Source organism: Eretmochelys imbricata, chromosome 12 (genome assembly GCF_965152235.1).
Source record: "Eretmochelys imbricata isolate rEreImb1 chromosome 12, rEreImb1.hap1, whole genome shotgun sequence".
Classification (NCBI taxonomy): domain Eukaryota; kingdom Metazoa; phylum Chordata; order Testudines; family Cheloniidae; genus Eretmochelys; species Eretmochelys imbricata.
This window is the reverse complement of record NC_135583.1, coordinates 6,273,334-6,287,141: the sequence shown is the minus strand read 5'-3', so window position 1 is coordinate 6,287,141 and position 13,808 is coordinate 6,273,334. Positions and strand designations below refer to the sequence as shown.

The window sequence follows — 13,808 nt, the reverse complement described above, 5'->3', positions numbered from 1 at the left end:
CCCAGCTCCTGTCCCCATATGAATAGCTGCTCTGTACTTGGCCCCATACACACTTGGTCTCGAGCCCCTGGGCACCCCAGGGCCACACACACTGTAGCCAGCCCTGTCCTCCTGGGGCGCAGCTATGCTTTGTGTCCCATCCTTACTGCCTGCACTGGGCCTTTTGCACGGCCAGTGCCGTTCTGTTGTGATCAGTGAGCTGTAGAATGGCCCCATGGGGCTCCAGGACTGCCCCAGCTGATGTGCTCCATTTCCAGGTTTTGTCTGTCTGCCAGCCCTGCCGGGTGCTCCTGGAGAGGAGAGTTGTGCTGGGCTTGCTCCACCTCATATATTAGCCCCAGTAACAAGGGCTCTGTGCGGGGAACCTACTTAATAATCCCATTGTGCCAATGCCTGGATGAGACTATACTAGACTCCCTGCACTGCCCCTATAGCAGGGTGGCCAAACTTATTGACCCTCCAAGCCGCATGCGACAATCTTTAGAAGTTCGAGAGCCAGGGAGTGGCTGCTGGGGCTTGGGGCTTCAGCCCTGCCTGCCCTGGGACTAGGGCTTCTCCTTGGGGCTTTAAATGGTGCCCTCCCCACTCTCAGCAGGCACCAGTCATCTCTGGCAGAAGCCCCTAGCCCCACCAACTCGCCCAGGGCAGAAGCCCTCCCTGAGCCTCCCCCGCGACCAGTCTGGGAGGCAGAGAATGGAAGGGAGGGGCGTGGGGAGCGCCGCGAGCCGCCCTTTAACTGTGAAAGAGCCACATGCAGCTCACAAGCTGCAGTCTGGCCACCCCGGCCCTCCAGGGATAGCCCTTCGGCGAGGGTACCAGCCGCCTAGCTCCTCTGACAGGCGCGGCCTGCAGGGCTGCTCCCACACCCCCCTTCCAGGCAGAGCTGCACATGCCCTTGGGTTCTGGTCCAGCAATGCTGCTGACGAAGGCGGCACCTGTCCCTGACACCTGGCCCCTGCCTGCCCTTCCACCATCCCTCACCGGTAGCCAGCAAAGCCAGAGCCGAGGGAAAGGATCTGCAAGCCCGTCCCCCTCCCAGCGGCAGTGAGACGCAAATGGACCACTGGGCTCTGCTCCAGCAGGCTGGCTGGAGGCTGGCAGAGGACGCTTTCCTGCCCCAGCTGGAGGTGCTTTGGCACTGCAGGCGGGAGGGAGCGCAGCTCTTCGCCGTGACCTTGGTCACCCTCCTGCATGAGACCAGGACTGTTACGCGCCCGGGCTGTTTAGCAGGCTGTCTCTATGGCTACCGGAATAAACAGCAGATAAGAGCGCGGCCGCCTCCAAGCAGCACTGCAGTCTGGAGACCAGGAGGGAGCCGGGCTTCTCCGGGTAGCCTGCCACAGCTCAGCAGAGGCAGTTCAGGCGGTAAGTCAGCGAAGCAGCAACCTGATGGGCTGCTTCTGCAGGAGGAGAAGGAGGGGGGTGCGGGCTGGCTGGCAACGGGGGGAGGCTTGCTCGGTGCACTGGCTGCCTGGATTGGCATCACTGAATGGTGGCGAATTCCCCCCATCTGGGGGCGCAGAGCAGGGAAGCGAGCTGGCCTGCATGCCCAGGGGACTATGCCTGTGGGAAAGCACTGGGCTGACGTGCAGGGATGGAGGGAGCAGGGCTGGAGCTCATCTGCAGCGGCCTGCGTGTGCTGCTTCCAGGGACTTAGCTCAGAAGCCAGCTCCCTTGGGTGAAAAGGAGGGACACGCCCTGCAGAGCGGGCTGGCTGGCTGCTCCCACAGACCAGCTTTGGAGATGGGGTGCTCGCCCATCGGCACCTCCCGCAGCATCGGGGCTGCCGTCAGTGCACCACATGGAGCAAACCACGGCACCCCGCGTGGGACCAGAACAAGGAAATGCCCGCGACAGGCACACTGCAGTGCACCCCTCCCCCACGCATCATCCCCGGCCACACCCAGACCCTGCATACACCTGCACCTTCCCCTCGGCCCTTGCACACGTTCCCCCCCAACCCTGCACGTGTGCACCCCTCCGTGCACTCACCCCTGCGCACACGCTGACGTCACGGCCCACACGTGTGCCCTGTGCAAACCGCAGCAGAGATGCTTAGCGCTTTTCATCCCCGGGTCCCAAAGCACTTTACAAAAGAAGGGACGTACCCAAACTCCATTTCACAGCTGGGGAAACGGAGACCAGAGATGAGAGATGGGGGGAGGGATAGCTCAGTGGTTTGAGCATTGGCCTGCTAAACCCAGGGTTGTGAGTTCAATCCTTGAGGGGGCCATTTCGGGATCTGGGGCAAAAATTGGGGCTTGGTCCTGCTTTGAGCAGGGGGGTGGACTAGATGACCTCCTGAGGTCCCTTCCAACCCTGATATTCTATGAGCCAGGATCACCCAGCAGGACAATGGCAGAGCCAGGAACAGGACCCTAGTCTCCTAGCTCCCAGTACTGCACCTGATCCACTAGCAGGCTTCCCGCACACAAACATGAGCGCAGGCCCTAAGACCTGCCCCGGGGCGTGGTGGCCTGTGTTGCTCTGGGGCCTGCCGTCCCCCACCCCCTTATGCCTCTGTGAATTCACTGAGCGCTCCCTGGAGCGGGCGTGACCCTGCGTGGTGCCTCTCTCAGGGCGGGGCACTGCATCCCACTCGGCTCAGTATTGTCACACAGTGTCTGCAGTGCTCAGGGAGACAGAAATAACTGGTAGGTTTGTGTCCTGCTGGCAGCTTCCTCCTCTTACCACCTTCCCCTCCTTGCAATCCCTATGCCCCTGCTAGTCCACAGACCCACGGCTGCATGTGCGCTCACAGCCTGGAAAGGGGGACGGTCAGATTAGTTGTAGACGCTACTGACCCGAGCGCTGGTGTGACTGGCCTAGGGAGCAAGGACCTCTCCACCAACAGCAGATACAGCCTGGCAGCAGCAGGCCTCACATCTCCCCCTGCCAACCCTCCGACCCCTCACTCCCACACTGTCCTGCCCCTGGAGGGACTCCTCCTGGCAGGGATGTTGGCATGGGCAGTCTCTGGGGCCCTGTCGGTCCTGGCTAGCTCAGGGCTAATTGTGATAGTGAAAGAGAAGGCAGAGCCAGAAAGGGTGGCTTCGTGGTATATCTGGTGTGAAATAGCAGGTTATGATCCCTGGCAAAACAGGGCCCAATCCTGGCCCAGAAGACCAGCTCTTCCCAGGTGCTGCGTGTAGCTTCCAGGCTAGTCTGCTCAGCACAGACGGCAGTGCCCATGGCACTGTGCAGGAGACCCGGGGGTTGGTCTAGCTGCCCTGTCCCTGTCCCTGTTGTGAACAGGGAGCTGCAGGCTGGCGAGTGGGCCCCCGGCTTGCAGGAAGCTGCATTGCAGTGGGGCTGGGTGGGGAGAATGTGTCCATTAGCCAAACTGTGGCCATCAACTCGGTTCAGTAAGACCAAAGTTGCCTGAGCCAAGGAGAGGAGCATGTTTGTTAGGCCCGCTTCCTGGGAGAGAGAGACTCCGTGCCAAGAGCCTTCTCTGGTCCCAGCCGCTGTGGGAACCTGGCTCCCTTTGGCTGCAACATGCTGCTTTGCTGGCAGGTTACGCACACGCTGATTAATGGCCTGCAGCTGTTTCTGCTGCAGCAGGCCCGAGTGGATTCCCATTGGGAAGGCCAGACGCTATGAACTCCTTCCCTGTGCCCTGGCAGGAGTGCTCCAGATCCGCCAGGCGCCTGAAAATATACAAGATGGGGAGTACCACAACTCCTGGGTGTGGCCACGAGGCCCTGCCCCGGATCTTGGGCATGGCTGTTGGCATGTCAGTGTGTCTCTGTATGCGTGTGTGCCCATGTGTGTACATGCATGTGTGTGTATGTATATGTGTGTGTCTATGAGGCTGTGAGTGTCTTTATGTGCCAGCCTAGGCTTTGTCCCCTGCAATTCCCCCATTGCCAGCCTCAGGGCAGCTGCCCTGATGGGGGCCTTGGTGCTGCCAGGCTGCCTGGGGGGTGAGAAGACATGATGCCGCCTGGAGCCCTGGTTCTAGCAGCACTGCAGGGGAATCAAGGCCCATGTGGCTGTCTGGACTGCTATGCAGTGCAGTTGTAGCTGTGCCGGTCCCCAGATATTTGAGAGACAAGGTGTGTGATGTAGGATCTTTAATAGCTGGGACGCCGGGAGTACCTTTCCCAGACCTGAAGACAAGCTTGGTGTGGCTCCCAAGCTTGTTCCCGCAACAACCAAAGTTGGCCCAATAACAGCTATGACCTCACCCGCCCTGTCGCTCTGGCTCCGTCTGGACCGAGTGGATATGCTCGTAGTCCAGCCACGCCATGCCTCCTGCAGCAACAGCTCCAAGCAGCACAGCCCTCCCTAGCAACGGTCGCCAGGCAGCACAAACTCTGGCCACGCCAGCAGACAAGCCCACACGCCTGTTTTTGTTTAATGTCAGACTGTAACTAGGGCCCGGGGCTGGGCCATCCCCCCAGCCCAGCCCAGCCCAGCCCAGCCCAGGCCAGGCCGGGTGACTCTGCCCTGTGGCTGGGTGTGTCCAGGGGCCTGGAAGAGAGCAGGAGTAGGGCGGGGGCGTGGAGCTGGGAGCTTGCTGGGTTAAGGCTTTTCAAAACTGACCAGTGCCACTGGCTCCCCAGCTGGCGACAGCTTAAAGGGTCCCGAGGCTGAGAAGGTGCTGCCCCTCATCTGTAAACCAGGCCCCTGTACGGCATCCCAGGCTGGGCCCCCAGAACCCCTAGTCCCTGGTGCAAGGCTTGGCCCTGGCCCCCAGTGACAGACCTGCAGGCGCTGAAGTACTTTGCCCGGCTGTGACCGTTTTGATGCACTGTGGTCCCCCAATGCCCCTTTCACACAGGATGAGGCGCTTGCTCTGTTCCCACTCACCTGCACACTGCCTCTGCTCCCTGCGCGGTGACAGCTGGATTCGCCGCACGGAGGGCACGCCATAGGCAGAGCGGAGCTGCTGGGGCCAGTGCATGACGAGCGCCCAGCCCCACCCAGTGCCAGCCCCGAAGGAGGTGACGGGATGACCTGAAGATGCTGACCTGTGCTTTGCTAATGCACGGAGCCAGCGACATTGAGAAGGTGGGCCAGGCCTGTGAGAATCAGAGTGGCCAGGGAGTTGGAGGTGACTGGCCGCAGGCTCTGTGAAAAGTGAAGGGGAAGTGGCCTGGTGTTAACGGCTAAGAGGCGGGTGGCCATTGTGGAGTGCCGGCCGGTTGTTCCTCCCCGGCTCATGGCACTGAGGGGCTGGCTTCCGAGAGGCTGATCAGGCAAAACATGTCTCTTTAGCGCAACCGGTTTAGTTGTGAAAAAGCCTATTGGTGACAGCTTTCCCAGGGGGTTAACAGACGTAGGAGGCAGGCGTGGAGGGGCCTGTGCCAAAGGGAGAGTATAACCTGATACTGAGCAGAAACGCTGATCAGCCAGTGCAGCGCTGGCTGAAGGAGGAGGAAAAGAGGCAGTGTTAAATCCGTCTCCATACACTGGGCCAACACTCCCAGTCCAGCGCTGCCAATGCCCCTCTCTCCTGACCCACAGTGCCAGCCTTGGGGCCCATACACAGCTCCGTCAACGCTCCCAGGTCCCGACCCGCAGCCCCTCTGCTATTCTAGCCCTGGGACCCACATGCACGGAGCTCTACAAGCCCCACAAGCCTGACCTTCAGCTCCCGCTGCTATCCTCGTCCTCGGCTGCCCACTTCCACGTCTGCTGGTGCGGCTTCGTCGTGATGGGGCCAGGCTTTTGTGGGAGGCAGCAGTAAAAGGGGTGGTGCAGGGGTGCACAGATGGCACGCACAGTATCTGGTGTGACTGCTGGAGTTTGCGTAGTAACTGGATCCATTTCTCCTCTGACTACCAAAGGTCAGCATGGCTGGAAGCACTGATGTGGCAGCTCTGCAAGCGAGCTTCCGGAAGTTTGCAATCTATGGAGACACCAAAGCTACAGGGCAAGAAATGACTGGGAAAAACTGGGCCAAACTGTGCAAGGAGTGTAAAGTAATGGACGGCAAAGGGGTCACCGGCACGGACGTCGACATCGTCTTCTCCAAAGTGAAGTAAGTGGCTCCCTTGCGTCCCTTCCCTAGAGCCTGCTCTACATCAGTGGCGTGGCCCTTGGAGCTTCGCAGGGCCAGCATCGCCAGGCCACTCAGTTCTGTGTGCTGCCCGCTGGGTCACCCATGGGCACACTCCCAGGTCATTCATTTCAGCCCCCTCCAGCCCTGTCAGACTCTGTGTGGAGCTTAGAGGAGCCTGGCATCCAGGACAGAGTTTCTTGTCTAGCAGCTACCGGCCTCCGGACAACCCTCCCCACATCTTATTCACTGATATTTGCAGCACATTGCTGCACATTGTTGCACGGCTGCTTAGCTTTCATACACAGAGATACACACACGTCTTTAGCCCTCGTTGTTGAAAAGGGCCTTGCCTATGGGACCTGAGTGTAATGGATGCAGTGACACCTGTCTGAGTCTCACACGTCCCTGAAACCATGGCTCCGAGAGGGGTAAACGGCCCCATTTAACCCTGTAACCTAAACTGGCTATTTCAATATACACGTGAATGATTGCATTGCTGATCATTTGAGCAGAACCAGTCAGCTCGCAGGCTTATCCCACCCACTCAACCTGCCCCTCGCACCTTCCCAGAGCCAAAAGTCCCAGCTTTGCCCTGACAAGGTCGGTGGGGCAGTTTCTCGCTCCCCATTAAGAAATCGATGGCATCCTGACACCTGGAAGTTTGGGGCAACAAGTTGAGACTACAAAGAAGGTGGGGGCTGCTGGATTAGTCATTGGCACGTCGGATTCTGTAGGAGCCTTGATTTAAATGGTATCTGAGGCTGCTGCAGAACACCCGGAATCCGCCGTAGAGTCTGCCAAACCCACAGCGCTTGCAGCAGCGTTTGGGAGCGGCTGTCCAGAGTGTGTGGGGCCTTCGATACAGGTTACTATGTAAAGATGATGCCAGAGGAGCCCTGGGCTAGATCCGCAAAGGGGAATGAGCACTGTGACGCCCAAGGACGCACCCTGCCAGCTAGTGAATCCACAGCCTTGAGTCAGGCGTGCAGGAATGGGTAGAGTTAGGGCTTTTCTACATTTAAAATGCTCCAGCAGAACAGCTATGCCGCTCTACCTGCACTGCTGCAGAGCTTCAGTGTAGACACTACCTGTGCAGATGGGAGGGATTCTTCCTTCAACCTAGTGCTGTCTCCAAAGAGCACTTCACTATGCCATTCAGGGGTGTGGATTTTCACACCCCTGTGCCACGTAGTCGTGCTGACTTAATTGTCTAGTGCAGACAAGGCCTTAGGTGCCTAAAGGTGGGATCCACAAAAACCCATATGCTCACCAGGAAGCTGCCTAAGCTAGACAGCAAGGGTAGGAATTCCGGGAATTAGGAGCCTAAGTGTGGGCTGCTCAGAATTCACAGCCATGAAGTTAAGCACCTAAACCAGGTCACTCCTTTCTTGCAAACCAAGCCAGTGCCCCTCCTATAACCAGTAGTCCAGAGGCTGGAGCACTCACCTGGGCTGTGGGACGCCGACTTCAAATCCCCTCTCTGCCTGCTGTGGTCCAAAGCTCCTGTGCCTCCCTGGGGAGTGCCCTAGCCACTGAGGTCTGGGGTGTGCTAGAACCAGGCTCCTGCTGGACCTTGTACCACTTTATGTACAATACTTAAACACTCACTTGAGCAGGGACTTCAACTTGAGTCTCTGCCCTCCCAGCTGCGGGCCCTAACCTCCAGGCTGCAGCGCCATTCCCATAGCCTCCAGCCCCCTGCAGACCCCCATGAAATCTTACATGATGAGTAAGTCCCTCTCTGCCCTCCCTCCCAGCTGTCCCACCGTTCCCTGGGAACAAGATTCTGCCCATCTCATCACAAAGGAGTTTTTCAGTCTTATAAAGTATTTAACCCTAAATGTTACCAGGCTGCATAGCTGCTGGCTCAGTGCCGCAAGGGTTGGGGATGGGTAGATGGAACAGGGATGTTTGCCCCCGGTCATCTGCCTGGAAACAAGAGCCTGTCCAGTGACACGGCTCTCGCCAGCAAAGGGGTCAATGCCTGCCAGGGCCCGGCTCCTGCAGGCGCATCTTGGACTGCAGTGCCTCGCCACTAGCCCTTCCACATCCACATTGACCCAGGGCTGGATGAGGTCGCACTCTGAGGACAAGGCCTTGACCCTAAGGATTAAAGGTCAATGAGCAAGAACTTCCTGTATCAGTTGGTGTGGCAGTTCTCGTGTCTCCTGCAGTCTCAGCCAGAGCTAAGATTCTTCTCTTCTGTCCGAAACTGTTCTGTAGATCAGCTGCCAGGTTCTGCTCAGCTGTGGCTGCATTTCTGGAGGAGAGACCCCTGGGTATCTAAAGCAATTTACATGTCAACTATTTCAGTAACTGGTGCATCAGAGTTTGCTCTTTTCCCTCAAAGACCACCTTCTCTGGGTATCAGGGCTTGTCACCTGGCTCTCCCTGCCACAGCTGGGAATACAAGTGCTATTTGCAAATGCAGCCCTGGTGTCTGTCTTGCAGCAGCTACCATTCTAGCGACGTGTTTGGTCACTCCCCAGCCCTTGTGTCTTGCAGAGGGAAGACAGCCAGAGTCATTAGTTACGAGGAATTCAAAAAGGCCCTAGAGGAGCTGGCCCCAAAGAGGTTTAAGGGCAAGAGCAAGGAGGAAGCATTCGAATCCATCTGCCAACTGGTGGCAGGGAAGGAACCGACCAACGTAGGCGTCACTGTGAGTGATTGCTCTTTTCGGACGTGTAGAGCAGGAGTGTGGGCTCCATCTGGGGACATGCAGATGCTGCTCTGGGCCACGGGGAGCCCCACGAACGTCACATAGCAAAGCAGCGTGTCCCGGAAGAGGCAGGGATCTGGGAGGGCTGTGACAACTTAAGGGAGAGAATACGGGGCAGGGCCCTGAGCAGTGGGGACAGCAGGGGGTCCAGAGAGTGCATGGGGAATGGAGGTGTCTGGAACAATGAGGGACAGGGCGGTGGAGTGAGCCAGTGTGATGGTCTATGGGGTATGGACAGGGCAGGGCCTGGGAAGGGCACACAGGGAATGGAGGGGCCTGGGAAGGGCACATGGGGGGACGGAGGGGCCTGGGAAGGGCACATAGGGAATGGAGGGGCATGTGCGGGACGGAGGGCCTTGGGAAGGGCATGAGGGGGATGGAGGAGCCTGGGAAGGGCACGTGGGGGATGGAGGGGCCTGGGACGGGTACGTGGGGCACGGAGGGGCCTGGGAAGGGCACGTGGGGGACAGAGGGGCTTGGGAAGGGCATGCGGGGGCCGGAGGGGCCTGAGAAGGGCACGTGGGGGATGGAGGGGCCTGGGACGGGCACATGGGGGCCGAAGGGGCCTGGGAAGGGTACGTGGGGGCCAGAGGGGCCTGGGAAGGGCACGTGGGGGATGGAGGGGCCTGGGAAGGGCACATGGGGCACGGAGGGGCCTGGGAGGGGCATGTGGGAGTCAGAGGGGCCTGGGAGGGGCACGTGGGGGATGAAGGGGGCTTGGGATGGGCACATGGGGGCCGGAGGGACCTGGGAGGGGCTATAATTACTTCTTTGTGTTTGACTCCCCTGACCCATTTTCTTGCTGACAGAAAGCTGCAACGGGTGGGGCAGTGGACAGGCTGACGGACACCACCAAGTACACGGGCTCGCACAAGGAGCGCTTCGATGAGAGTGGCAAGGGCAAAGGGAAGAGTGGGCGGGAGAACATCGTAGACACCAGCGGTTATGTGGGGGCCTACAAGAATGCTGGCACCTACGATGCAAAAGTGAAGAAATAGGGACAACAGGAAGTGCCACTGACCCTTCCAGGTCCAGGCACCCCACAGCCTCTGGGCCTTCAATCACATCAGCCTTGGGAACTGGCCTTAATGGCACAGGCCTCCTGAGACTGTGCTGGGCCCAGCTCCTAGCCACGGAGCCAAGGCTGACAGGCCTCTTGTCACCAAGGGCTGATGTGATTAGAAACTGACCTGGCCTTGTACTTTGCTCCCAATGTTACATCAACTCCAGATGTATTGTGAGCCGTGTCCCTCCTGCTGGCACTAACGAGACCTTCTCCCCTCTGCGCCCCCAGGGCGCCACGCCCCTCCTGCTGGCACTAACGAGACCTTCTCCCCTCTGCGCCCCCAGGGCGCCACGCCCCTCCTGCTGGCACTAACGAGACCTTCTCCCCTCTGCGCCCCCAGGGCGCCACGCCCCTCCTGCTGGCACTAACGAGACCTTCTCCCCTCTGCGCCCCCAGGGCGCCACGCCCCTCCTGCTGGCACTAACGAGACCTTCTCCCCTCTGCGCCCCCAGGGCGCCACGCCCCTCCTGCTGGCACTAACGAGACCTTCTCCCCTCTGCGCCCCCAGGGCGCCACGCCCCTCCTGCTGGCACTAACGAGACCTTCTCCCCTCTGCGCCCCCAGGGCGCCACGCCCCTCCTGCTGGCACTAACGAGACCTTCTCCCCTCTGCGCCCCCAGGGCGCCACGCCCCTCCTGCTGGCACTAACGAGACCTTCTCCCCTCTGCGCCCCCAGGGCGCCATGCCCCTCCTGCTGCCTTCTCCCCTGAACACTCCTAGGCCCTTCTGCTAGCGCTAAGATGCCTTCTCCTCCGTGCCCCTCACAAGGCCGCCACATTCCTCCCACTCGCTACAATGAGGCCTTCCCTTACTCGTGCCACCGGGTGCCTGCCTGTATCTCTTCCACTAGTGAGGTCTTCTACTCGCTACAGATGCCAATTTCCCTCCTGCTAGTGACAGATGGGCCTGTTCCAACCCTATGTCCCTTCAGCGAAGGCCAGGTCTACACTAGGCTCGTATAACTATGTCGCTCAGGGGTGTAAAAAATCCACCCCCTCACCCCAGCAATGCAGTGACACCGACCTAACCCCCAGCACAGACAGCACTGTCAACGGAAGGGCGTCTCCCATCCGCAGAGCGACTGCCCCTCAGGGCGGTGGGGTCCCCACGCTGATGGGAGAAGCCCTACTGCAGAACAGCTGTACGGTGCCACTTTTAAATGTCGACCTGCCCTAAGTTTAACGACACCTCCTCCCCTCTGGGCACATCAGTCACCAGCGTTACCGCAGCTCCTTCTCCTCAGGGCACTTCACTCGTCAGCATTAATATGATCCTGCATGCGCCTTCCCTGGAGAACTGGCCTGACTTGTGTTTAACTACCACCCTTCGGTCTCCTCAGGCCCCATCCTCAGACGCCTGCCTTCTTGGTGGAGACACAGCCAAAGGCTCCCCTGCTCTGTAACCTGGCTCTGCAATAAACCTCCCCCCGTTTTGTACTCGCGCCCCGTGTGTTTTTTCAGAGGGAAACAATGCAGGCAATTCAGGGCTGAGGCAAAGGAGGCTGGTTTTGACCCAGGATCAGATCAAACAGGCCAGTCAGTCGACTTGGCTCTGAGTCAGACTCTAGGCAGGGAGTGATGTGGGCTTGGCCCTGGTCACCTCATGACTTTGGCAAGCTCCTGGCCACCCATGTGCCCCGATGTTGCCAGAGCAACTGGAGAGACACACAAACATTCAGGCACCTGGCTCCAGCTGCTGCAGTGTTTGCAACCAAACACATGAGCTCCTGGTAACACTCACTGGGAACTGGGTCTTGATTGGAACCATCACATCCCATGGACGTGGCCCAGCATCTGTCCCCCTGCCCCACCACCTTGCTGTGCTTCAGACAGGGCTCTAAAGCCTCTAACACACAGGCTTAAGGTCTAGATCCTCAAAGGCACCTAACTCCCAGGTGCCGAGATACCTGGGGCTAGGGCTCTGGCCTCACACTCACTAAGAGCAGTGCTGGAATTGCTTCCCCAGACTGATGGGTCTATCTCTTCTGAAGTCACAGGTTAGAGGAATCCCAGAGCCACCAGGCCAGAGAGGACAGCAGAGTGGGCCAGAATACTGAGGTCAACAGAGACCAGGCCTTGGGGAATACTGTGTGTTTGGGAGCATAGGCACCAACTTCTCCTGGCGCCGGTGGGTGCTCGTGCCCCCCGGCCCCGCCCCGACTCCACCCCCCCCATTCCAAACCCTTCCTCAAAGTCCCTGCCCCAATTCTGCTCCCTCCCTGTCCCTATTGGACTCCTTCCCCAAATCCCCGCCGCAGCCCCACCTCTTCCCCGCCTCCTCCCCAGAGCACGCCGCATTCCCGCTTGTCCCCCCTCCCTCCCACAGCTTGTTATGCTGTGAAACAGCTGTTTTGTGGCGGCAAGTGCTAGGAGGAGAAGTGGGGAAGGTGCTCTCAGGGGTGAAGGCGGAGGTGAGCTGGGGTGGGGAGCTGCCGGTGGGTGCAGAGCACCCACCAATTTTTCCCCATGGGTGCTCTAGTCCTGGAGCACCCACAGAGTCGGTGCCTATGTCTGGGAGTGATGATGCTCAGCTCTCCCATCTTGTGCCGTCTCATGCCACTGCCTCAGGAAGCCACTGCTGGGCCACAGGACTGATCAGCTTAGAAAAGAGACGACTGAGAGGGGATATGATAAAGGTCTATACAATTATGAATGCTGTAGAGAAAAAGTGTTATTTACCCCTTCACATAACAAAAGAACCAGGGCTCACCTGATGAAATTTATAGACAGCAGAATTAAAACAAACAAAAGGAAGGACTTCTGCACACAACACACAGTCAACCTGTGGAACTTGCTGCCAGGGAATGTTGTGAAGGCCAAAAGTATAACTGGGTTCAAAAAAGAACTAGATAAGTTCATGGAAGATAGGTCCATCAATGGCTATTGGCCAAGATGGTTAAGGACGTTACCCCTGAGTGTCCCTAAATCTCTGACTGCCAGCAGCTGGCCCTGGAGAACAGCAGACGGATCTCTCGATAATTGCTCTGTTCTGTTCGTGCCCTCTGCGCATCTGGCACCAACCGTTGTCGGAAGACAGGATACTGGGATAGATGGACGATTAGTCTGACCCAATATGGCTGGTCTTATATCCCCTTTTCCATGCTTGTGTGCCTTGGAGGAATTCAAGGCATTGAAGCCCTGCTGTACTGAGAAAGCCGCTCCCCTGATGCACCACTTCAGCTCACCTAAACATTTCTCATCTGGATTTTCCCTGCTCATCAGAAATGTGGCCTTAGCTGAGTTATTATTTATTTAGCATCTGAAGTGTGCTAGTAACTTTACCGAGCAGAAAACACATCCTGGAGAAGTCACAGTCTGCCAACAGGTATAATAATGTCATCATCTCAACTGAGTTGGGAGGAGCAAGGAACAAAGGGAGGAAGCACTGGGGGAAGGGGAGAGGAGCAGGGGAAAGGAGAAGAATGGTAAGGAAAGCATGATGAAGGTTAATCTGATGCTAGGTTCCTGACTCAGCACTGCCTGTCCCCGTAGCTCCTACTCCCTTAGTACGGCAAGTAGCTCTGCAGCAACTAAGCCAACCGGTTGATTAACTATCCTTCTCTCCATTAGCTTCTTTGTGGAGGCTAGTTCCTGGCACTTTCCCTCCTATCTCGCAGGCCAGAGACTCCTGACAACTGTACAAAACACCCCTGGGCAGCAAGTACCCTACCAAGTAAACAGCCTTCTCAACAAGAAGTCAGATTACACTATGTGTCCCACCCAGAGTTCTTTGCAGGTGGCAAGTGGCCTCCTGTGTCAAAAACTTGGTTCACCAAGAAGTGTCTGTTTGGATGGCGGAGGCTACTTTAGGATGTTCTATTCTATTGAGGTTCTTATAGGGAGTTCTGCTAGGAAACTTGCTTGCGTGAGATTTTCTCTCTGAAGTGGTGTAGAGAAGCCCATGAGTTATCGCATGTGCATCCAGACTGAGCCTGTGAACCTGCTGAGGTTTGCCCACCCCTGCAGCGTGTTGTGGAAATGAAGTACATAAAGCGTGACCCAGATTTCCAAATT

General features: G+C 58.0%; 1 protein-coding gene across 1 annotated transcript; it reads left to right on the top strand.

Moving 5' to 3' along the window:
* The first annotated feature begins 5,801 nt into the window (after nt 1-5,801).
* On the top strand, nt 5,802-9,727 carry TPPP3 (tubulin polymerization promoting protein family member 3). Its single transcript, XM_077831335.1, has 3 exons — nt 5,802-5,989; nt 8,516-8,669; nt 9,539-9,727. The coding sequence occupies exons 1-3, from the start codon at nt 5,802-5,804 to the stop codon at nt 9,725-9,727; spliced, it is 531 nt and encodes a 176-aa protein (XP_077687461.1).
* Nucleotides 9,728-13,808: the final 4,081 nt, after the last annotated feature.

Excerpts from the sequence above, each read along its gene's own strand:
- TPPP3 (XM_077831335.1), top strand. The coding sequence starts at position 5,802 with ATGGCTGGAAGCACTGATGTGGCAGCTCTGCAAGCGAGCTTCCGGAAG. Across the intron at positions 5,990-8,515 it reads ATCGTCTTCTCCAAAGTGAA|AGGGAAGACAGCCAGAGTCA; the intron begins GTAAGTGGCTCC and ends TGTGTCTTGCAG. Across the intron at positions 8,670-9,538 it reads CGACCAACGTAGGCGTCACT|AAAGCTGCAACGGGTGGGGC; the intron begins GTGAGTGATTGC and ends TCTTGCTGACAG.